At 42.1% G+C, this 14,550-nt stretch overlaps 1 protein-coding gene across 1 annotated transcript in view; it reads left to right on the top strand.

Moving 5' to 3' along the window:
• The first annotated feature begins 851 nt into the window (after positions 1–851).
• The window catches only part of PIGK (phosphatidylinositol glycan anchor biosynthesis class K), a 102,835-nt gene continuing 89,136 nt past the window's right edge, over positions 852–14,550 (top strand). Inside the window, exons 1-3 of the mRNA XM_008139446.3 lie at positions 852–975; positions 4,521–4,574; positions 6,107–6,198. Coding sequence (XP_008137668.2) covers positions 883–975; positions 4,521–4,574; positions 6,107–6,198 — 239 coding nt within the window. The 5' untranslated portion in view covers positions 852–882. The remainder of the gene's footprint in view (positions 976–4,520; positions 4,575–6,106; positions 6,199–14,550) is intronic.

Raw genomic sequence — 14,550 nt, 5'->3', positions numbered from 1 at the left:
AAGTATGTGTTTATTCGTTTTACCTTTAATCCAATCCCAGAAATGTTCCGGATTTGCTTTCTCCTGCCTCCCTAATCTATCACCAGTAGATTTCATGTAACCCTCTTAGTTCTTCTCTGATTCTAATGTATAAAATAAGGTGCAAAACTGCCATTCTCTGGAGCATTTCTCAATCCGTTGAGATTTTGCCTCCTGGCAATTGTCATCAATTTGGCTCAAATAAACTATAAAAATTCTTACAGGTCGAGACAGCATAAACACATGTTTATGTCGTGCTATTTGAAAAATAGAATTTAAAATTGAATGCATATAATTAACATCATTGAACAAATATACACGATCTTATTATGTCCCCAGACTGTCTTTTAGATTATTTAGCTCCACAATTACTGAAGAAACAAAAACGTAACTAATTTCTACATGTTCATACTTTCAATAAGTAATAGACCTCAAACGTGTTGCAGCACCCACCTATCTTTCTATTTGCAAATGATCCAATCAATCATCTTTTTGGGCTAACATGCTTGCTCTTCCCACCACATCCGGCTTCGTATATTCAAAGAATTGGCAGCACTACGCAAAAAAAAGGAATTAGCTTCTGAGAGCTTGTGGGATCACAGGTTTGTCTTCCTCACCTTTCAGACTTGTATTTCAAACTTGTACACCTATTTTACAATGTCCAAATTGAAAATGCAATAAAGATAAAGGTTCGATTCCCTCTATCTTCACCCAGAAATCCTGGGAAACTCCAGATCTGGGGACAGGCGACAAATCCGGCCCCCGGGAGCGGAGGCTGGTGTCGCAAAAACACGCAAGCCCGCCGCGCTGCTTTACGGCACTCGCCCCGCCCCCTCCAGGTGCCGGAGGCTGAAGCCGGCAAACATGGCTGTCACCTACTGTTTTAGCCGGGGTGTGGCTGTCCTGGCAGGGTTGCTGCTCTTGTCCTTCGGCAGCTTGGCCACTAGTCAGATCGAGGTAGGAGTCAGGCCCTCCGAGCGACCGGGCCCTGGGAGGACAGCGTTGTCGGGGCCGTGAGCGCCCAGCCGATGTCCGATACACAGAAGCCGAGGGAAGCCTCTTGGGAGTCCTTTCGCCTCTTACTGGGCTGCCTGGGATGTGGGGAGGGTGTCCCAGGGCACGGGAAGGGACACTCGCAGTCTGTTTCAGCCTTCTAAAACGACGAATTAAAAGAATCAAATTCCGGGAGAGGGGCGAGGATCCGATCCTTTGCGCCCAGTGTGCATGCCCTGCAGCTCCAAGGCCAGCACAGAGCGCAGCCCTTTCCAGCTGTTAAACTACAGCGCGCCGCTGGGATGGGAGTCGGATGGGTGCGGTGTTTTGGTTTTGACTCGCAGGACGTTCTGGCCTCATAAAGCTTTCACTGTCCCCTGCACTCTGATAAGAAACACCACACCCAGTTCTTCAGTCTAGATCTCTAGCATCATGTTCAGGCCTGCCTATCAGGCTAGTTAAGGGGCCCGTGTAGTCTGTGTCCAAAGTAGTGTCTTCTGTCTGCCCCATTTCCTAAGGGATTGCTCCTAGGCTGGAAGCCTGGGGCTTTAAAACAAATAAACACCTCTCTTTATCCCACCTTTTAATCAAAACTAAGTTCTGTGTGCTGAACTTTTAAAATTGCTTTTACCTGTTTATTTCCACTGGCTTAATGCAGGCCTGGTAATTTCCTAGCTAGACTAGTGCAATGACTGCAGTTACTTTATCTTGTTTTCCCCAGGCTTCCAAACTCCCCTCACTTAGTTGCTAGATTAGTCTTCATAAAATGTAAACCTGATCAGGTTATTCCTCTGACTGAATCTTTTCCAGTGCATGCAGAATAAAGTTAATAGCATGCTCTGGCCTCTGTCTACTTTTCCAGCTTTCATATTGGAACCTATTCTGCCCACCACCTCAGTACATTGAATTTAGATCAGTGGGCTCCAAACTTTAAAAGGATATTGAGCATGCACTTTCTCTCTCTCTCTCTCTCTCTCTCTCCTCTCTCTCTCTCTCTCTCTCTTCATGAACTACTGCTAATTTATATATTCAACATTTATAACACATATTTTTGAGGTAATATGAATATGAGTTCTATTTTCCTCCTTTATTCTACTGGATTATGTTGTACACTTCATTTTGGATGCCATTACTCTTTTTTTTTCTTTTGATTGTTGTGCTTTTTCACATTACCATGTTTTATACCTTCTGTTTCTTCTGTCCCTTTAGTAAGATGCAGTAAAAGCATAACCTCTGTAGAATCTTTCCCTACCCCTTTTCTTTGATATTACCATTGAAATTTGTACATTAAGCTTGTATAGCATTTATCGATTATAACTCATGTATGCTTTGTTTTATCTATTATTCCATCATTTTTCACTTGGAGTGCAATGGCTCCCTAACTAGTCCACATCAAGTCATTCTCTTTCTTACCTTCAGTCTGTTCTCCAAGCTACAGCCAGAATAACTTTTAAAAATGCAAATCTGATCATATGGCCCATGTACACCTTAATATTGCTCTAAGGATAAAGGACAAAATCTCTATTAAGACCCCATAAACAAAGCCCTGCATACTTTGGCCCCTACCCGCATCCCCAGTTCTCTCTCTCTCTCTCTCTCTCTCTCTCTCTCTCTCTCTCAAACTTTTAGTTATGCTCATCTTTTTTTAGTTTCTCAACACCTTTAAGCCCCACCTGCCATTAGGGCCCATATTTCCTTTGTCTGGAACTATCTTTCCTCTTTTCATCTTTTGGATCCTAACCCAAATGTCACTTCTCTAGGGAAACCTTCCCTAAACCTCTCCACACCATACCCCCCAGATTAGGTCATTTCCCCCTCTTATACTTTGTCATGATACTGTGTATCTTACCTTGATAGAATTTACACTTGATCTTAGCCAAAAGGCCGAGAAGCGATTACCTTGATAGAATTTATAGGTTGTCATCTGCTTAGTATGTCTAGCACATTGGATAGTAACCTCTTTGGAGGCAAGTACTCTGATTGTTTTTGCCCAACATTGTATTCTGAGCACTCAGGACAGTGACTGGCACATGGTGCCCAATGAAGTGCTGAGTGAATGAATGAATGAATGAATGAATTACATTGTAGTGTAATGTGCAGCTTGTCTTCCGTATTGAACTCGGATTCTTGAGAGAAAGCAGCATGCTCTTCAATGATTTTTTTATTTTTTATTTTATTTTTTGTATTTATATAATCTCATAGATTATTTTTATTTATTTATTTTAATTACTTTATTGATTAAGGTATCAATGATTTTTACATCACTTTACATTACATGGTATCTGGCACATAACGGGTGCTCCACTAATTATATGTAGAATGAATGAGTAACTTTGCAGTGCCTATATTGTCTAAAAAAGCACAAAAGAGTTTTGCTATCTCAACTTTCCCCCTAAAGTCCTAATGATCCAAGAATTTTGGAACTGGAAAGGACATTCAGCTCTCATTTTCTGCTTGAGGAAAATTAAGTCTTAAGAGCTGAATGACTTACCCCAGTCTTGCAGGTGAGGGATAGGACCTGGGCTAAAACTCAGATCTTCAAATCCCTAAACCAGTGCCTTATGCACTATAGCACATTGCTTTTTTAAAGCATATAGATAGCTGTTGAGAATGGTTAAAAATAAATATGTGTGTGTGTATGTCTGTGTATGCACACACACATTTGAGTGATTTTAAAAAAAATTTAATTCCCCCTGAAATTTTCTTGCCAGTTGAAAATTAAAACAACTAACATAAGTTATACAATTTAGGTTCCAGTCACCATTCCTATATTCTGTGAGTCAGGTAACATCATTTTATGGATGGGGAAATGGAGATGCAGAGAAGTTAAATAGCTTTCCTAAGTTTATACAAGTAATAAGTAATAGGACCCAGATTTGGATCCAGGCAGTTTGACTGGTCTAGTAATACTGCTTCGGAGTAGATATGAGGTCATTATGGTTTATATTCATTGTTCTTTTAATATATAATAAAAATCATGTTCATTAGGTATCTGGATGCTGAGGTTTTTAATGTTTCTTGCCAGCAAATACAATTCAGATTCACTTTAACAGATTAGTGAAGTGATACATGACAGCATGCCAGAGAATGTGCTCAATCAAATATATTGGTAAGTTCAAATGAAGTAATTGGAAGCACCCAGCGCAGAGTACGAATGAATATTGAATGAAATTTCAACAGGAAGGTTATTAATTGTTATGTTTAGAATCAAGATATGAAATAAGTCATTCATAATTGGAAGACTGAATGGAAAACTAGAAGCATATAAGGAAGAGATAACTGGGATAAAAACAAAACAGTCCCTCCCTAAAATAATGCCCCCTAACAGAAAAATAAAACTCTATTGGTCCTTCCTAAGGTCAAAAACTAGCATCTTTATAAACTTACATAATGATGACTTATTGTTATTATAACTGTAAAAACTCCATGAATCTTGACTGTCCTTTACCAGTCTTTACTCTGGGAAATGTGGCTTTCTTCTAATCTTTTTGCTATTATTTGACTGCTAGGAACAAGCAGAGCAGTTCTTTAGAAGTGGCCACACAAACAACTGGGCTGTTTTGGTAAGTAAATTCTATGAAGGTATACCATGCTATTCACTTAGATATGTGTCTGAGAAATTTTGTGTGAATCAAAATTTTGAAAATAAAATTTATTGTATCATATTACAGATTGGTTCAGACATACATTATACTATTTCTGCTCAAGTTAGGGAACCTGTAGATTCTTTGCTACTGATGGGTGGTGATTTTGTTTCTAGCTTTTTGGTTTTGGCTAATACAGGTAGTGTTATAGTGAAAATCCTTGAGTACATATTTTTGCATACTGATAGGAGCTAAATCAAAAGATAAGTACATTTTCAAACTTGATGTATATTGCATATTACCCTTTTAGAAGATTTATTTTAGTTTATGTTTCCATCAGTAGAATATGAGTATTCATTTCCCTGCACTTTTGCCAAGTCTATGACTTGCCAGACTTTTGGATACCTATCACTTTGATTTGTGCTTTTTAAATTATGATAGAAGTTGAGCATCTTTGAGAGTTTTATTGTCCATTTTTAATACTCTTGTTATGAAATGCTTGCTCTCATCCTTTGCCTATTTTTCAAAATCGGGTTATTGTGTTATGATTGTTTCAAGTTTTTCATTTAAGTTAGGATTTTATGCTATTTTTCACATATGAAGTTTTACTTTTTTATGTAGTAAAAAATTTTAGTTTTTTTCTTATTGGATTCTAAGTTGAACATTTATTTTAATAAAAAAACTTGTAGTTCCTCTCTGTTGGCAGGGCAAGAACATTTATGCTATTCTCAAAACTGTTGTACTTACACTATTAGCAGAGGCATGTGGTAGGAAGTAGGAGGGTGCTTAATGGGTAGGTATATTAATACTTGACCCCAATCTCTGTTACCTCTTTTGGAATGGATTCTCAAGAGGGCTGACTTTTGAGATATGGCATTAGATTTTTCTAGTTCTTTTGATATCATTTTTAGGAATCTTTTTTTAAAAATGCCATTTTGTGTCACTTTAGAACTTGCAAAGCATTCTACAAGGAGTTTTTAAGTGTAAAACTAGTTTGCATTGTTTCTAGTTTTCTGTTCAGTTTAACAGCTTTATAGCAAACACATTACTTACATATAAAACTGTTTTGTATGTTATGTCTATTTTATAATTTTCACAACTAAAATTAGGAAGAAATCTAGAGTAAAAGGAATATTATATAACCCAATTCTGTGACGGTATTATGCACACTCTCTTTGATTTTAAAGAATTGAATCTTTTAGAAACAGGAACTTTCTAGAGTCACAGAAATTGAGGGTAACTAAGTTGGGTCACTATTTGATTGAATTCCCCAAAGATTTTTTTTCTCTTAAGCTGAGTGGCCTTTTTATTTAATGCTAGTTATAAAATACCTCTCTCTCGAGAGAGACTGGTTTTATTGACAATTCTTTATGTGCTTTGCTGTTTCTAAGCCTGAGTTATGATATACTCGTTCTTTAGGCATCTCTATATCCTACCTACAGAGAAATAATTCTGTACCTTTGTGGCTTATTTTGATTCATAAAAATAACATATTGGTTTTAATACTTTAGGTGTGCACATCCCGATTCTGGTTTAATTATCGACATGTTGCAAATACACTTTCTGTGTATAGAAGTGTGAAGAGACTAGGGATTCCTGACAGGTAAGAATTCATAATAAAGAGTAACTTTGAACTTCAGTGAAAATCACTCTTAGATGATTGTTATTACATTTGCATTTTTGTGTTGTTTTAAAAAAAGATAAGGAAACTAAGTTTTTTTAAAATTGTTGTTAGAACATACAACCATGTGTAACTTACTTAAGACCATAATGGCAAATTATATAAAACATCAGTCAATACTAAGGTAAAAATTTTGATAAAGTACAATTATTTAGTGTCATTTATTTAATCATTAAATGCTTCAGTGTGGGGTTTTGATTGCAGACAACAGAAGACAATTCTGACTGGTTGAAGTAGAAAAGAAATTTATGGAGAGCATATTGATTAGTATGCTTCCCAAATTGATGGGAAGGCTGTAGATATAAATAATCAGAAACAGAGAAGACTAGGTAGCAGAGAAGACATTTCTAAAAACAATGACATAAAACCAGTCCAGTGACAACAATGCAGCTGTGAATTGCTGAAGTCTAGACTCAGCTACTGCATAGCTACTACCATTGCCTTTGGAAACTTAATGTTGGTACTGCTGCCTGCTTCCAAAATCCAACCTTTGCTGTCCCAGCTTCTTAGTCTCTAGCTCTTAATTTAGAGCCCTTGGAAGGATGTGATATTGTCAGCATAGATGAAGTGCCCTTGTTAGTGATCCATGGGGGTTGGTGGGGCAAGAAAAATTATATGGCATTGTTAGCAGTTCCTTATTCCCTTTTTTGCTTCTATGGTATCCTGTGTAAACTTTGATTATAACATGATTATACTAATTTAGTATGTTTCCCTTATCCTATACTAGAGGCCGGGTGCACGAATTTGTTCACCACTGGGGTTCCTTGGCTGGGCCGAAACTGGTTCTCCGACATCCCCCGAGGGGTCCTGGATTGCGAGAGGGTGCAAGCCAGGCCAAGGGACCCCACCAGTGCATGATCGGGGCCGGGGAGTGACATGGGAGGTTGGCCACCTGGGGAGGTGCCGCAGATGAGCTCCAGGGCGTGTCCGGCCCGTCTCGCTCAGACCCGATTGGCCGGACCCCAGCAGCAAGCTAACCTACCAGTCGGAGCGCCTGCCCCCTTGTGGTCAGTGCATGTCATAGCAAGCGGTTGAGTGGCCTTAGCATATCATTAGCATATTATGCTTTGATTGGTTGAATGGACACCCGGACGATGGGACACTTAGCATATTAGGCTTTTATTATATAGGGTTATATAAAAGCCTAATATATAAATCGACCGAACGGCGGAATGACCAGTGGAACAACCAGTCGCTATGATATGCACTGACCACCAAGGGGCAGATGCTCAACGCAGAAGGGAGGTGACCGGTGGTGGCGGTGGGCGGGGCCGGCGAGCGGGCGGCACCAGGCTGGCCAAGGTGGGTGCCAGCTGGGGCTCCCCAATCGCCCCACTGGTCACCCCACAGATTGGCCCTGATTGCCGGCTAGGCCCAGGGACCCTACCCCTGCACGAATTTCATGCACCAGGCCTCTAGTTAGATTGTAAAGTCCTTGAAGGGAACAAGGATTATATTTTATTTCACTTTGTACTTCCAGCATCTAGCACAGAGCCTGTCACATAGTAAGCTCAGTAAGTATCTTATCTAATAAAACAGTAGTATGCAAATTGACCGCACCTTCGCTACACCCACCAGCCACGCCCACCAGCCACGCCCACCAGCCACGCCCACCAGCCACGCCCACCAGCCAATCAGAAGCAAATATACACGTTAAACCAGCAAAGATGGCGGGGGGAGAGGGCAGCACCTATGCCTGTGAGATCCAAGCCATGATGGTGGACTGGGGCAGGCGGTTAATCCCGCAGCCGGCTGCCCTGGTCCACAATCACGGATCTGCCCAGGTCAACGATCACCAATCACCGATCTGCAATCGGACCTGGGCAGGCGGCGCGGGTTAACGCCCGCAGCCGCAGCCGCTGCCCAGGTCCATGATCACCGATCGCTGGACCGGGGCCGAAAGGGCAGCCGCCTGCCGGCGCGGGTTAACGCCCGCAGCCTCCTGCCCAGGTCCACGATCACCGATCGCTGGACCGGGGCCGAAAGGGCAGCCGCCTGCCCAGGTCTGCCATCACCGATCGCGGACCTGGGCAGGCGGCGCGGGTTAACGCCCGCAGCCGCCTGCCCAGGTCCACGATCACCGATCGCTGGACCGGGGCCGAAAGGGCAGCCTCCTGCCCAGGTCCGCCATCACCGATCGCGGACCTGGGCAGGCGGCGCGGGTTAACGCCCGCAGCCGCCTGCCCAGGTCCACGATCACCGATCGCTGGACCGGGGCCGAAAGGGCAGCCTCCTGCCCAGGTCCGCCATCACCGATCGCGGACCTGGGCAGGCGGCGCGGGTTAACGCCCGCAGCCGCCTGCCCAGGTCCACGATCACCGATCGCTGGACCGGGGCCGAAAGGGCAGCCGCCTGCCCAGGTCCGCCATCACCGATCTCGGACCTGGGCAGGCGGCGCGGGTTAACGCCCGCAGCCGCCTGCCCACCGGGGCCGAAAGGGCAGCTGCCTGCCCAGGTCCGCCATCACCGATCTCGGACCAGGGCAGTTGGCATGGGTTAGTGCCTGCAGCCGCCTGACCAGGTCCTGGATAAGGGCTTCCATTCAGCTGCTGCTGACAGAGGCTGACTCGAAGCCCCTATCAGGGATCATGGACCAGGGCAGGCGGCGTGGGTTAAGGCCTGCAGCTGGCTGCCTAGGTCCGCCATCACTGATCATGGACCAGGGCAGGCGGTGTGGGTTAAGGCCTGCAGCCACCTGCCCAGGTCCACGATCAGGGATCACAGACCAGGGAAGGCAGCGTGGGTTAGCGCCCGCAGCCGCCTGCCCAGGTCTGCCATCACGGATCTTGGACAAGGGCAGGCGGTGTGGGTTAGCGCCCGCAGCCGCCTGACCAGGTCCCGGATAAGGGCTTCAAGTCAGCCATCGCCAGTGGCAGCTGACTCAAAGCCCCTATCAGGGATCATGGACCAGGGCAGGCAGCGTGGGTTAAAGTCCACAGCCGGCTGCCCAGGTCCGTGATCACCGATCTCAGGGCAGGACAGGCGGAGTGGGTTAGTGCAGGCAGCCACCTGACCAGGTCCGGGATAAGGGCTTCGAGTCAGTTCCCGCCAGCAGCAGCTGACTCAAAGACCCTATCAGGGATCATGGACCAGGGCAGGCAGCGTGGGTTAATGACTGCAGCAGGCTGCCCAGGTCCCCGATCACGGATCCAGGTGGCGTGGGTTAGCACCCACAGCCATCTGACCAGGTCCACGATCACGGATCACGGACCAGGGCAGACGGCATGGGTTAGCACCCACAGCCATCTGACCAGGTCCCCTATAGGGACTTGGAGTCTAGCATAACGAAAAGAATAGTCAGAAAAAGCAGGAGACAAGGTTTCATAAGTTCTCCCCCAGGTCACCACTGTTCTCTTACACATTTTAATTATCCCAGACTTTGCCTGATGGGATTTGATTTGAATTATGCCTGATAGAGATTACGTGGCATGAATTGTAGGCTCATTCTTTCTTTTTGTGGTTGCCTGACTGAGAAAGGCCTTGGAATGAGAGAAGGCACTTTTATTTTCCTTTTTCATTCTTTAGAGGCTGAGGAATTACAGTTATATGAAGAACTTAGTGAGAGAATGAAAGTCTCATGCTGTATTTTTCTGTAAGTTTTATCATGTGGACTATCAAAAACTTGGTGGGATTCTTTTCAAGAGGCGTTACAAAAATTATGTTGGAATTAACATTCAAGAGTAAAAGGAGAGAAGTGAGTGGTGGGTAAAGGAAAGAACTTTGTCCTAGAAACCAAATAGAAGCCACATAAACCTTCAGATTCTTACTCATTGTGCTTTGGAGGTATTAAAGGATAATTTTTTAAAAAGTTAAAATCATGACTTATAATCTGTATAGATAAAAGGCTAAGTGACCGACATTTGTCCATCCGTCTGACCAACTGGTACATATGACGCACTGGAAATATAAAAATAAGCTTTGACTCGCACATGTGCCATACATATAAAGCTCTCGCTGGCGCTAATTTGAATGTTGCATTTGGTGGGAAAGTTCTTTTCAGAGGGAATTTTTGTGTTGCCATGCTATACGATTGGCCATAGTACAAATAAGTTTTAAAGTACTGTAGTGTTTGGGGATGTTTCAGACAGTTGTCTCTTAAAACAAATATGAGATCAGAGGATTCTGCTTATAGTGAATGGTTAGTAAAACTTGGAGATGGCAAACTTGATAGCAATTTTCATTTAGGAATGGATATTATTGAAATTCCCCATGAAATGATTTTTAATGGATCTATTATTTAAGCCATCTTTGGAAATATATCTAAACATGCAATTCTTTGTTCAAAAAATGAGCACGTTCAAAAATTAAATGAAGAAATTTTGGATATACTTGATGGAGATTTTCATGCCTATTTGAGTGATGATTCCATTGACTCAACAGATGCTGAAAAGGAAAATTTTCCTATTGAATTTCTTAATAGTATTACTCCTTCTGGAATGCCGTGTCATAAATTAAAATTGAAAGTGGGTGCAATCATCATGCTATTGAGAAATCTTAATAGTAAATGGGGTCTTTGTAATGGTACCAGATTTATTATCAAAAGATTGCAACCTAATATTATCAAAGCTGAAATATTAACAGGATCTGCAGAGGGAGAGATTGTTCTGATTCCAAGAATTGATTTGTCACCATTTGACACTGGCCACCCATTTAAATTAATTCGAAGATATTTTCCTGTTATGCCAGCATTTGTGATGACTATTAATAAATCACAAGGACAAACTCTAGACAGAGTAGGAATATTCCTACCTGAACCCATTTTTGGACATGGTCAGTTATATGTTGCTTTCTCTCTCACTTTTTTTAAAATTATTTTTAAAAAATATTTTATTGATTTTTTTTTACAGAGAAGAAGGGAGAGGGATAGATAGTTAGGAACATCGATGAGAGAGAAATATCGATCAGCTGCCTCCTGCACACCTCCTACGGGGGATGTGCCCGCAACCAAGGTACATGCCCTTGACCTGAATCGAATCTGGAATCTTTCAGTCCACAGGGCGACGCTCTATCCACTGAGCCAAACCAGTTACGGCTGTTGCTTTCTCTTGAGTTCAAAGAGCATGTTACGTTAAAGTTAAAGCTGTAAATACTTTATCTCAAGGGAAATTAGTCAAGCACTCTGAAAGTGTTTTTACTCTTAATGTGGTATACAGGAAGATATTAGAATAAGTTTAATCACTTTATCAATCATTATTTGTATCAATGTTGTTTTTATATTACGAGTTTGTTATTGTTATATCAGTTTGTTATTGTTATATCAGTTTGTTATTGTTTACTTATTAATAAATTTATGTATTATTTTCATATACATTGTACTCATTTCCTTTTATCTCTCACATTTTTATTATAGAGAAAGGGCAAATAGCAATATTAAAATATTTCATCTAATTAATTCCCTTTCAATGTGCACGAATTTCGTGCACCGGGCTACTAGTTGGATAAATAAACACAAGACTAGGAAATATTTTATCAGTTAGGCAAAGCAAGCACAAGTTTACACTTTAAAAGTAAAAACACTTTTATTGAAGAAATTGTGTTAGTCTACTTTTTAGCAAGTGTTAATCCTATATAAAAGACATTTTAATAAATAGGTTGCTATAATTTTATAATACTGTTTAAAAATATTGACTCAGGAAAAAGGGATTTCAGTGGTTATGAACAAAAATAAAAACACATGCTCATAAGATCTTCATAACTGCCCTCCAGCCTGTTATTGTTTTACTAGGGGCCCGGTGCATGAAATTCGTGCACAGAGGGGTGTCCCTCAGCCTGGCCTGCACCCTCTCCAATCTGGGACCCTCGGGGTCGGACATCCCTCTCACAGTCTAGGACTGCTGGCTCCTAACCACTTGCCTACCTGCCTGTCTGATCACCCCTAACCGCCTCTGCCTGCCAGCCTGATGCCCCTAACGGCTCCCCTGCTGGCCTGATTGCCCCCGAACTGCTCCCCTGCCAGCCTGATCGCCCCCTAACTGAGCCTCAGGCCGCTAGGCAGCTGCCATTGGTGGCTTGCCTGAGCTTTGGGCCAGCCCTGGGTGATTGGGCAGTTGCCATTCCTGGCTTGCCTGAGCTCACAGCCACCGTTCCTGGCTTCCCTGAGCCTTGGGCAGGCCCTGGGCAGCGGCAGCCGCTGTGGCTTTGTCCAGAAGGATGTCGGGAAGGTCTCCTGGTCTAATTAGCATATTACCCTTTTATTAGTATAGATGCCTAATTTTCGTGGAGGGCAGGTATCTTGCACTTTGTGCCATGCTTTCGCCAAGATTTTTGTTATTATTTGCTTAATTTGAACTTCCCTGAAACATTTTACTATTTTTAGGAAATTTTTAGCCCTCAAATAATTATTTTGGAATAAATTCCTATTTCATTACCTTCAATATGTTTAATATGCTTAAGATGAGGAAGTGATAAGGCATTATTAAGTTGGGATTAGTTTTAAAGTTAGTATGTGAAGCAAAAATTGAGCCAAAATTATTTTTGAAAGTTTCTTTCATTTGGGGGTTGTTTTTTTGTCTCCTCATTTTGGCTGTTTGGGTTAGTGACTATGTATTAGGTAGATCCTCTACACTTCTCAATCTCTACTGTAGGACAGTGTTAAAGGCTGTTTCTGACTAATTAGATCAGGCAAAGACCACCTCTGCCTACAGACTGATAGGATTCTGACTTGAATTGCCCCCCAGGCAATCATCCTCTGGTGTGGCAAGTTTTTTTCAACAAGGTGGGGCAGTTGCTCTGCCTGGAGGCTAATTGTTATTTTTAATCTCTTAAGTGGCCTCAGGGCAAGGTGTTTTCCAATAGGGTATGTCAACTGTCTTCCCCCCAGGCAAAGCAGATGTCTATGGGGGAAAGATGTCCTCTGCTGCATGAGGGAATGACTCAGCCCAGGAAACTTGGGGTGTCTGCCTTCTGAGCTCTATCTTCTGAGTCCCTAATCCTGGCTTCTGCTCTCACAGCTCCAGTCCACTTCACCCTTTCTCTGCCAGAGCACAAGGTGGGTGGCTCCACAGGGAATTTTGTGCATTGGCCCTTTAAGAAGGTGCCTGAATTTTCAGCTGCTTTTCACAGCCAGATGTTATGTGGGTACTGTCCTCAGTTTTGGTGCTCTCTGCTGGGGACCCCAGCTTGGGGATTAGATCCCAGAGTTCTCAGTGGCAACCTCCCACAGCTGAGATATCTCTCTGGGTCTTCAGTTGCTGTCTGTGGGCGCCCGGCCAGCCCTTTTGTGCCTCCGCCACTCCTACCAGTTTCTATGCAGTCTCCACTTTCACTCTTCAGGTATCAGGGTTCTCTCCTTCGAGTTCTCCGTTGAGTGTTCAGGAATTTTTTCTGTATTTTAGTTGTAATTCCAGTTTGTTCCTGGGAGCATGTCTATGTAGCATCCACTTACTCTGCCACCATTTTTAATCCCCTCGAAAATTTCTTAAATAGCCCATAAAATACAGCATAATATTGTCTTTCATCAGATGTAACACAGCCAGTTTTTCCTTCTTTGGTGGAGTACTTGATGAAGTGGTTTACTTAGGCCTAGGGGACATGTTATATGAAAAATATACATATCTTTAATACTAGACTTGTGATGCTCAAGCTGTGAGAAGCACATAGGAATTGAGATTGACTGAGGGAATATAGAATCATAGTTCCCATTTCATGATTACTTTGGGGAATAAACTTTGAGTATTATGGTAGGTGAGATCTGTCTCTTCTTTTTTTTCTTTTTAAAAAAGATTTATTTACCTGTACTACAGGTTGGGTGGATATGAGTATTTATAATGATCCCTGTCTGATAAACTGTTTCTATAATTAAATCCAGTAGCTTTCTGAACTATTTTTTCTTACTCTATATTTTAGTCATTATGTGAGATTAATATTTCTAATTTAAACATCTCATTCTTCATATATCCTTATTCATCAACTCTAGTGTATGCAAAATAGAGTTCAAATCCCTTATGGTGACGTGCAAGGTTTTTGCAATCTGCTTCCAAATATGATATTCTAATAATTTAATTTCTGATTATTTAATTTCAATCCAGGTATTTCTTCTTCTAAGTCCATGAATTGGTCCCTGTCATTGCCTTATATTGGTCCTTCCACCAGTCTTTCTGTCATCTCTACTTTCTAGTTTTTCTATGCCCAAATTAAATCTATGCATTTTCTAAAACTTTCTTGGTTCTTCTTGCATAAATAATATTTTATTTATACTTGTACCATGGCATCTTTTTGTATGTATTGATCTTACTTCTTCCAGGCTGCTTCTGATACTATGTTTGTATTCCTCAC

The sequence above is a fragment of the Eptesicus fuscus genome, chromosome 9 (assembly GCF_027574615.1).
Source record: "Eptesicus fuscus isolate TK198812 chromosome 9, DD_ASM_mEF_20220401, whole genome shotgun sequence".
NCBI lineage: Eukaryota > Metazoa > Chordata > Mammalia > Chiroptera > Vespertilionidae > Eptesicus > Eptesicus fuscus.
The sequence above is the reverse complement of the archived record's forward strand: the minus strand, read 5'-3'. Positions and strand labels throughout refer to the sequence as shown.